We start from the raw sequence: 11,482 nt of genomic DNA, 5'->3' as shown, positions 1-11,482 counted from the left end.
CAGGACCTTTATCGGGATAATTCTTAGATTTAACGGAATTAAGTTTTTCTAAGAATTTAAAAACATTTTCGAATGCTCTGAATAGATCTTTGTCAATTTATCCATTATGATAGTATTCCTCAAACAGATTAAGAGTTAATCTAGTGAGAGTCCACATATCTTTGAGCGCGACGAATATTTTCTCAATCTTCCCTTCTTTTTATTTTTTCCTTTAGACTGAAACCCATCATCTAATTTATCCTTTTTAGATGAATCGAGATTGTTATGACAAACCAGAGGTTTTACCAATAATAATTTTTGAACAATCTTTAAGAATTCTGGCGTGCGTTACAGATGCCAAGAGCAAGTTTTCCAAAGAAATTTCCCATAAGAAAATTTTTTAGGACCGAACAAACACAAACTTATCAGGTTTAAGGTGTATGCCTGCTCTGATACCAATTGAAAAAGAGGGGGTATAACAACCTCACCCAATATTTCGATTAGCAATCTGTATTGACAAACTCCAATATACTTTCAAGAGAATCAACTAGACTCAATCTTAATAAAGTATATCAAAGAGTTATATCTCCCTTTCTTGATTCAATTTTTTCTCAAGAAAATAGAGATTTGCGAGTCTAATTGAATACAAGAGAAATCACTTGAACGGTACCAAAAACCAATATTCAAGGATCAATGAATTTCAATCAACAACCAAAGGTGGGATTTCCAATTGATTGATTCAAATGCACAACCTGTGATATTTCAATTATATAACAAAATATAATGTGGAATAGAAATAACACAGACACCAGAATTTTGTTAACGAGGAAACCGCAAATGCAGAAAAACCCCGGGACCTAGTCCAGATTGAATACCACACTGTATTAAGCCGCTACAGACACTAGCCTACTACAAAATAAATTCGGTCTGGATTGTAGTTGAACCCCAATCAATCTCACACTGATTCAAGGTACAGTTGTGCTCCTTCCATCTCTGATCCCAGCAGGATACTACGCACTTGATTCCCTTAGCTGATCTCACCCACAACTAAAAGTTTCTACGACCCAAATTCGAAGACTTTAATAAACAAATCGGTATCACACAGAAAAGTCTACAGAATAGATAAATTTGTCTCCCACAGATAAACCTACAAGTTTTTTTCTGTATTTTGATAAATCAAGGTGAATAGGAACCAATTGATAACTCGGACTTATATTCCCGAAGAACAGCCTAGTATTATCAATCACCTCACAATAATCTTAATCGACGCGGTGAAAGAAGATATTGTGGAATCACAAATGATGAGACTAAGATGTTTGTGACTACTTTTCTATCTTGCCTATCGGAGATATAAATCTCAAGCCAATCGTTACGATTGTACTCAAAATGATAGAAACATCAAGATCAGATCACACAACTACAAGAAAGTAGTATCGGTCTGGCTTCACAATCCCAATGAAGTCTTTAAGTCGTTAACCTGGTTTTTAAGAAGAAACCAAAGGTTAAAGGAGAATCGACTCTAGATAATACAACTAGTATAACACAGGATGTGTGGGGATTAGGTTTCCCAGTTGCTAGAGTTCTCCCTTATATAGTCTTTCAAATCAGGGTTTGCAATCAATGTTAGCTTAGTAACAAAGCATTTAATATTCACCGTTAGATGAAAACATGATTAGATTCAAGCTAATATCTTTCAACCGTTGGATCGAAAACTTAGCTTGTTACACACAAATGAAAAATTTACTGTTTTGGGTTTATGTAACCGTACCCAAACATGAACATTTGTTGGTTCAACAATAGTTAACCAAATGGTTAGCCATATGAGCATTTTTATATCAACCATATTCTTCTTTACCATGACTAGTTCAAATGACTCGAATGAACTAGTTAGAGAGTTGTTCAGTTGCAAGGAAAGCTTATGTAACTACACAAGACACAATCGAAGCAAAAACGATTTGATTCACTCGAATCGGTTCATGAACTTTATAGCCACGGTTTGCAATTGCATTCCTTAGTTAATATAGATAAGTTCACAAACAATCGTCTTTAGATATAACCAGCTTAAGTTCGCAGACTTAGTTCGCGGACTTAAGTTCCCGGAAGGAGTTCTCAAACTCCAGCAGATTTTCTCAGGTCGAGAACTTCCGCCAGTTCGCGGACTGAGTTCGCTGACTGAGTTCACGACTCTTGTTCCGGTTCTCTTGATCAACAAAGTTCGCAAACTTCGTTTCAAGGAAAAAGGACTTATACATATATGTGTTGCCACACAATGCCTATATCCATCATTGGTTATATGATCTAAACTCTCATTTCAATCATTGAAACATTCTTAGAGAACGTTATATAGTTGTTATTCACAAACCATTTTTCATCAAAGCAATTTTCAAAGTGATTAAAACATAACATGACTTTCATCACTAGGTAAAGATGAGCTTGGACAAAGCGAAAGCTTACCAACACATATTTCGAGAAATAAATAGGTGAGATAAAATCGGCTCGAAATAGAAAATGTGTATAATCAAAGTCTATATAGCAAAACGACTTTTGTCTCAAGATAGGAGATAAATAGACTTTTGAGTGATAGATAAGTTCAAGTCTCCACATACCTTTTAGTCGATGAAGTTCCAACAGTTCCTTGAGTAGTCCTTCGTCTTCTATGATGATATCCATGGAGTTCTTGAGCTCAAATACACTTTCTATCCTAGCCCGAGACTTAGCTATAGTAGACTAGAAATCAAGACTTACAGTTTTGATCACTAACATTGACAAACATGCTTTAGATAGCAACGCATGCGAGTTCGACCGAGCAATGCTCTAACACCCACCAATTCTCCTTAGTGAGATGATGAAATTGGCATTCTAAGAACTTTTAGCCAATATTGGTTATTTATTTCCATTCTTTCAAAGAAATCGCCATCAACAGAAAGTAGGGTTTTCTCTATAAAGATTAACGATTATGATCTCTTTATTTTGTTAAAAGAATCATATAATCTAATTGAAATTCGCATTCTTATGAAATTAGAAATTACAAACACCTATGAAACTAAGAATTTTTGCATTCTCGGGGGATATTGGGCAATCTTTATTTTATTTTTTCGTCTTAATATTCTCCAAAATTTTGAAATAGTTCCACTTATAATTGGAATTGGACACTAAAGATCAAAGGGTGTGCACCCGGCTTGTTAGCGTCTTTTAGTCCTTGTGTGGTGACTATATATATTGATTTTGATTTAATTTTCTTTTGATAAAGAAAGTATCCAATAACTTCAATCTAAACCATTATCTCGTTGGCCCTCGAGGTCATGAAATTATTGGAGATTTGTTTGCATATTTTCAATGCTTTTGGTTTTGACATATCATATCTATTTTATTTTTTTTTATTTTTTTTCGTTGGTGTCAAATTTGTATGTTAAAAAGACTACAATTTTATTTTATATTTAGGATAATTTCTTATGGCTTTTGAAGTCATTATCTACAGTCCAATTGGTATTGTCAAAATCCAAAAATTTTATTATAAGTATATGTCCTTGATTTAATTGGATAGTACTCTACGAAACTTTTTTTTGTATATGAGATGACAATTTTCGCCAAAATCAGGGGGAGACTTTATGCTATTAAAGGTTGGCATTAATTAACTTAAAGATTATATCATTTCTCTCCCATCATGATCAAATCGAAAAAGGCTGCCATTAAATAGGAATGAAAAAAATCTCATTTAGCTTTCCAATAAGCTTATGTCGTTTAAAAAGGAAAATCCAATCACATATAGAAAGCATGTATCATTTTTATATAGGCTACAAAGATGCTCAACAGAGTCTATGATAATACGATTCACATTCTCAAAATTCATATCTCCTCATTTGAATAATATGAGATTATTCAAATGAGTCGACTCATATCAAAACTCGTTCACTGAAAACTAAGTTTTTATGCATCTTTTCTTGAATCCATCCCCATATCTTTGTTCTTTATTTCTCTGTTATTGTTTCTTAATGATTTATATATCCTTATAATCTTTTAGTTTCCCAAAATCAAATTGTGGAATTTATTTTTTATAGAATTCTAAATCTGTTTCGTTTTTTCTTTACACCTTTTACTAATCTTTTCATCTTTTCTCTGGTGCTCATTGTTTCAATGGAAGCTTAATCTAATATGTGCAGGTCTCCTGATTTCTTAACATGTGGGGAGTCCAGTGGTGGAGTTTCAGAATGCAATCTGTATTTCAAATACAGGCAGTGGTGTTATTGACACTGGTGTTCACCGTCTTCTCTTGCAGGATGGTCCAAAGTAGTAGAAATATAACCCTGAATCTAGTTATAGATATACAAAACAACTTCCTAGATCACCCAAATCTAGAAATCAATATTCATATCTTTTTGTATCCTCAAGATCTTCATCTAGATAGTCAACCAGAAATTCAAAAAAAAAATTCCCCTAAACTTTCACGCAATTTTGGGTAGTTTTTTAGGATGGAAATAAACAGCATGCATCCTTCCGAAATCACTCTGTATAATATATATTCTCCACATCAATATCATATATTTCTGTCAACTGCCTTACTGGATACTCGGATCAGAAAAAATACTCTTAGAAGCCATTCTCACCTTATAAATATAAGTCTGTATTCTCATAAGCAGTCATTCTCTTCAACCAAAAACCTATACCATTTCAAATACTTTCCAAAAAACCCTAAGATGTCTTCTTCAAACGAGAACCGTATTAACTTTCTCTCTCGACAACTTAGAAGTTCAGCCATTAAATTACCTCCAGCTGCAAGGCGTGTGGTTGGATCATATCAGAACATCAATGCTGCAGCGGAGGAATGGACATTTGGTATACTTGGAAAACTTGTTGCAAAGGAAAAAATCAAGATGAAAACTATAAGAGCTGCAGTGAACTCTTTATGGAGACAATACAGAGGGAAGGAGATCTGTGTTCTGGGTCACAATCTAATGTTGGTGAGGCTCAATAATGAAGAAGAACAAAACGAGGTCATTCAAAATGGTCCATGGATAGTTGGAGGAGCATTGTTTGTAGTCCAAAAATATTTCTCTCATATACCTCTGCATGATTATGAGTTTACACACCAGATCTTTACTATTCAATTCAAACATCTAAAGTTGGAGCACATGAATGTTGCAATCATTGATAAAGCACTGGAGTTTATGGGAAAGAAAATTTTAACCAGCCCTCCAAACTGTATACCCAAGTATGGAAACACAGTAACAACAAGGATAGAGATAGATCTCAAAAAACCTTTACACAGAGGTGGATGGTGGAAAACCATTGACGGTGGTGAAGCCTGGGTTAGATACCACTGGAGTTTACAGCTAAGCAACATCTGCGACAAGTGCTGGGTCATAGATCATGTTGACATTAAATGCATGCAAACCAATTATTTACTGCACTTAGACATCTTATCCACTGAGGAATGTGAAGCATACATGAATGAAGAAGCTGATGTTTATGAAGAAAATGAAGATGAAAGAAGCATGGACAATTCTTTTGCACAAGAGATGGCAGCAGAAGCAGAAAATTCTAGGCAGAATAAGAGGATGAGAAATTCTACCATGAACCATCCACCCTCCATGAACCCTCACAATCTGCATGTCACTCCCCCTAGCTCTAGAGGAAATCATATCTCTACTACTTTGGAAAATCACAATGCTGAGATGATGGAGGCTGATATTTCAAATGCAGCATCAAACCCCACAACTGAAAATCATGGAGCTCCTGCTCAGGTATACACCATTTATCATCCTTTTGCATCTTCCCTTAATTGCTTTCAGTCTTATTTCTTTAACAGTAGTTATAGAACCATCATCTTAGCTCTGTCGTTTTTTGTAGATAAAATGAAAATTATTTCTTGGAACTGTAATGGTTTTGGAGGTAAAGAAACTAGGAATTACCTAATATATTTAAACAAAATGCTCAACCCAGACATAATTTTCCTACAAGAAACTAAAGTCAACTCAGACAAAATTCTAAACTTCATAATGCCTTTGAACTTCCCTAATAATTGCTTTGTTCCGTCTGTGGGCAGAGCTAGAGGCATCTGTCTTCTTTGGAAAGATGGGTTTCAATTTGATATTATATATCAAGACAAAAACATGTTTCATTGTCTTGTTTGCAGCGACCTTGCTAAGCCAAAATGGCTTCTTTCCTGTGTTTATGGGTCTCCTTACCCTCAAGAAAAAGCTGCTCAATGGAGTTTTATTGAAAAAGTCTGTGAAACTTGTAATATCTTTGCACCCTGGGTTTTGTTAGGCGACTTAAACATAACTCTTCATAGTGATGACAGACTAAGTGGTAGTAGTACTGCTTTTAAGGTTTCTCCCATAGCTCAGGTAGTTCATGATATAGGTCTTACTGACTTAGGGTTTCATGGTAATCCCTATACCTGGACCAGTAATAAACATGGTACTGGTAAGATTGAAACTAGGTTAGATAGAGCCTTCATTAATTCTGAATGGCTCATTAATTTTCCTAGTGCTTGTCTTAAACACCTTCCGTTTCTAGGATCCGACACTGTCCCATATTTCTTGATATGTCACCAACTGATAAAATTAGTACTAAAAACTGGAAAATTTTTGAGTGTTGGTTACGTGATATTTCTTGTAACACAACAATTAAAGATGCTTGGGCCAAGCATTACAGTGGATCTGCAGCTTATTCTTTGGATAAAAAACTTGGAGAAACAAGAAGAATTATGTCCATATGGAACAGAAATTCTTTTGGCAATATCCAACAACAACTGAATAACTTACAACAACAGCTCCTGCTACTTCAACAACCAAATGCTGCAACGGATAATACTGCTAAGATCTTGGAAGTCGAGAAAGAAATAAATGAGTGGCACATCAGAGAGGAAGAATTTTACAAACAAAAATCCAGAGACTCCATGTTCACTGAGGTGGATCAGAATACAAAATATTTTCATCTTCAAGCTAACAAGAGAAGGGCGCGCAACAGAATTGAATCTCTGCAAAAACCAAATGGCACATGGTGCAGTGGAAGGCAAAATCTGGAAAAACTCCTCATCAATCACTTTACAAACATCATGACTACTTTTGAAACTACCAGGGACGAAGATATTCTCAATATTCTCCCAACCTGCATAAAATATGAAGATAATATGGCCCTTGTGAAGATCCCAGATGTAGCTGAAATAGAATGCGCACTCAAGAGTATGAAGTGTTAGAACACTGCTCGGTGAAACTCGCATGCGTTGCTATCTCAAGCATGTTTGTCAATGTTAGTGATCAACACTATGAGTCTTGATTTCTAGTCTCTTATAGCTAAGTCTCGGACTAGGATAGTAAGTGTAGTTGAGCTCAAGGACTTCATGGCGATTCATCATACAAGTTGAAGATCTACTCAAGGAACCGGTGGAACTTCTCGACAAAAAGGTATGTGGAGACTTGAACTTATCTGTCACTCAAAAATCTATTTATTCTATCTCCTACTCTTTCAGACAAAATTCGTATGCTATATATATAGACTAGATTATACACATTTGGTATTTCGAGCTGAGTATACCTCGCATATCTATATCTCGAAATATGTGTTGGTAAGCTTTTCGCTTCGACCAAGTTTATCTATACCTAGTGACGAAAGTCATGAATGTTTCGATCACTTTGAAAATTGCTTTGACGAGAAATAGTGTAACAACTATATAACGTCCTCTAAGAATGTTTCAATGATTGGAATGAGAGTTTAGATTACATAACCAATGGATTCCTTGAACCGAGGTTTTCGAACTTTGTTGATCAAGAGAACCGGAAGTATGGCAAGTGCCAAGACCACGAACTCAGTCCGCAAATTGCCGAAGTTCTCAAACCCGAGAATTTCTGCTGGAGTTGACAAACTACTTGTGTGAGCCAAGTCCGTGAACCCAGTCCGCGAACCGGCATAGTTCTCGAACCCGAGAAATTCTGCTAGAGTTTGTAAACTCTATCCGGTGTCTTAAGTCCGCGAACCTAGTCTGAGAACTTGAGAAGGTTATATATCTAAAGATGATTTATGAACTTAATCTTAAAAGACTAAGGTATGCATTTGCAAATTGTGGCTATTAAAGTTCATGAACTGATTCGAGTGAATCAAATCATCTTTGCTTCAATTGTGTCTTGTGTAGTTACATAATATTTCCTTGAAATTAAACAACTCTCTTAACTATTTTATTTGAGTCAATTGAACTAGTTATGGTGAAGAAAAACATGGTTGGTATGAAACGCTCATATGGTTAACCTCTTTGGGTAGGTTATTGTTGAACCAACAATGTACACGTTTGGGTGCGGTTAACAAACCTAGAAGCATATAGTCATTTGTGTATGACAAGCTAAGTTTTCGATCTAACGGTTGAGAAATATTAACTTGAATCTAAATCAGGTTTTCATCTAACGGTGAATATTGATTGCTTTGTAACTAAGGCAAAATCCTGATTTGAAAGGTTATATAAAGGAGACATCTAGTATTGTGCAAAACTAACCCCCACACATTACGTGTGATACTAGTTTGCGTGCTAGAGTCGTTTCTCCTTTAACCTTAGATTTTCTTCTTCTAAAACCAGGTTAACGACTTAAAGACTTCATTGGGATTGTGAAGCCAGACAGATACTACTTTTATCGTAGTTGTGTGATCTGATCTTGCATCTTCTATCGTAATAGTACAATCATATTGATTGGTTGGAGATCGTGAGGGTTCTCCGATAGGCAAGATATAAAAAGTAATCACAAACACCTTCGTCTCATTGTTTGTGATTCTGCAACATCTTGTTTTGCTACCATACGATTAATATTGTTGTGAGGTGATTGATTAATCTAGGATGTTCTTCGGGAATATAAGACAGGATTATCAATTGGTTCCTGATCACCTTGATTATTATCAAAAGACGGAACAAAAACTTTTAGGGTTTTTCTGTGGGAGACAAATTGATCCTTTGATAGACTTGTCTGTGTGAGACAGATTTGTTTATTGTTAAAGCCTGCGATTTTGGGCCGTAGCAACTCTTAGTTGTGGGTGATATCAGCTAAGGGAATCAAGTGCGCAGTATCCTGTTGGGATCAGAGGCGTAGGGAGTACAACTGTACCTTGGATCAGTGGGAGACTGATTGGGGTTCAACTATAGTCCAGTCCGAAGTTAGCTTGGAGTAGGCTAGTGCCTGTAGCGGCTTAATACAGTGTGTATTCAATCTGGACTAGGTCCCGGGGTTTTTCTGCATTTGCGGTTTCCTCGTTAACAAAATTATGGTGTCTGTGTTATTTCTATTTCTGCATTATATTTGTTTATATAATTGAAATAATACAGGTTGTGTGTTTGAATCAATCAATTGGAAATCCGACCTTTGGTTGTTGATTGATATTGATGGATCCTTGGACATTGGTCTTTGGTACCGTCCAAGTTATTCCTTGTGTTTGATTATAGACTCGCTGATTTCTATTAGCTTGAGTGAATCAAAACAAGAGAGAGATATTAACTCCTTGAGATACTTTTATCTAGATTGAGTCTGACTGTCTAGTTGATTCTCTAGTAAGTGTTTCGGAGTTAGTCCATACAGATTGCTAAGCGAAATATTGGGTGGTATTGTTAGAACCCCGCTTTTACAATTGGTATTAGAGTCGGCACATCAAGACCTCACAAGTCTGTGTTTGTAGCGATCTGACTCTATGGATAAGAGTACTATCTCTGATAAACGCAATACCAGAAATAAGAGTTCTATCTCGTCTAATTCTAAAACTAAGGGTTTTACTATCTTGTACATAGATAAACCTTCCACGCTGATGAGACAGACTAACACCGACATGTGTTCTTCCGATAACCTTTCAATTGAACGGGAAACAGCTGAGGAGAGTCAATTGATTCTAAACCTTGCTAGAATCCAAGCTGATAGATTTAATCAGTTAAAACATCATGTCGATGTTCTACTTAGTGTAATAAGAGATTTCAAATCCAAAGGAAACTCTGATGTTCAGTCATCGTGTACGTATCTTGAATCTAGTCTCAGAAGAGATGCCTTGGAAATTGAACACCGCTTGAGTAAACTCTCTATTCAAGAATGCTCAAAGAAATCCAATATACCAAGTACTTCTGACATAAAAGATGGTTCATGCTCAGAAGAAAAAACAGAAACCCCTTCTGGTAAAACGAATGTGCCTGAAGTCACCATCAATCAAAAAGGTTGCACATCAAATGAAGGGAGAAAATCTTCTAACGATGTTTTTAAGACTGTACTATCCAATCATTCTAATGATCAGAAAGTATGTCGTCTGTGAAACAAAGAGTTTGGTGAAACAAAAGGGAACCGCTAAGTTGAAGAAAAACTCCTTGGTTAAACTTCAACATACCTTATATTTGATTCTTAAAGGTGTAACTGACATTCGTATGTCTAAACCAATTGGTTTTCGTACCCACCATGTGTATGTTACCAGGAAAGTCAGTTCAATGAGTTCCTCAAACACTCGAGAACAAAACATACATCTGAATAAACATCGTCTAAAGGAAGATCGTGTGATGATCTCTGAAAATAACTTTGCTCCTGTTGAGAAAGAAAGTTCATATGAAAGAAGAAAGGTTGATGAAATGAGAGATAATGTGAAGAAGATAATTGAAGGGTATAAAGAATTCTTCAACTTGTTGTCTTCCTCATCAAACCTAAATTCTTCTGGTAAGAACTCAAACTATGTCTCATATTTTGATGACAGTAAGTTTTATGATAATTTCTCACATAACAAGGGATCATTTCCTCGTCTCGGAAGGGAAAAGAAACTTGGACATAAACACAAATCTCTTTATGAGTATATTGCTCATACTTTTGCTAATTAATCACAAGGTTTAAAGAGCTTACTCATAAAAAATCATGTTGAGTAAGATGTGTTGATATTCAGGTATACTTTTGGCATGCGCATCTGTTATGTTGAGCTATCTTCTTATCGTCCATAGCAAAACGATTGCAGACTGGCTGTGCTTAGAGTATTATTTTGGTCTAAAGTTGTTTTTTATTTTCTTTAGGACTTCCTCAGTTGAATCTTGTTTCCTGCTAATTCCAGATTCAAAAGTGCTTTTCTGAGTTTATAAAGCCGTGTTTTTATGTAGCAAAAATTATTTTTTTTGGGCTCTATTTTTTCTTGGGTCTTGTTGTAATCGAACGGATACTCGTGTTCTGGCACGAGTCAACTGTTAAGAAAACCCTAGAATCTCTTCTCTAAGAGACCCTTATATACCAACTTGTGAGTTTAAAAAATCACGTACACATACTCTAGGTTGGTTTCTGTGTTATCAAGTATGTCTTCTTCTTCATCTTGCTATGGTCGTTTCGCAAGAGGATTCCTTGTCAAAGAAGTTGTTGTTGAGTCGAAGAAGAAAATAACTCTTGTAGATGAAGATCATCCCAATGCTTCATGTTACTTTGCCTATGTCCATGAGGATGCTCAAAAGGATGATATGATTTCTGCTGAAGTTGTTCACGACTTTCTTAAGTACTTTGGAGAAGCGAAAAAAGAGCTC

General features: G+C 35.7%; 1 protein-coding gene across 1 annotated transcript; it reads left to right on the top strand.

The window, feature by feature from the left end:
* Positions 1-4,673: 4,673 nt before the first annotated feature.
* Positions 4,674-7,180, top strand: LOC113359485. The gene is made up of 2 exons (XM_026603108.1): positions 4,674-6,421; positions 6,499-7,180. The coding sequence occupies exons 1-2, from the start codon at positions 4,674-4,676 to the stop codon at positions 7,178-7,180; spliced, it is 2,430 nt and encodes an 809-aa protein (XP_026458893.1).
* Positions 7,181-11,482: the final 4,302 nt, after the last annotated feature.

Source organism: Papaver somniferum, chromosome 1 (assembly GCF_003573695.1).
Source record: "Papaver somniferum cultivar HN1 chromosome 1, ASM357369v1, whole genome shotgun sequence".
NCBI lineage: Eukaryota > Viridiplantae > Streptophyta > Magnoliopsida > Ranunculales > Papaveraceae > Papaver > Papaver somniferum.
This window is presented reverse-complemented; position numbering and strand designations above follow the sequence as displayed.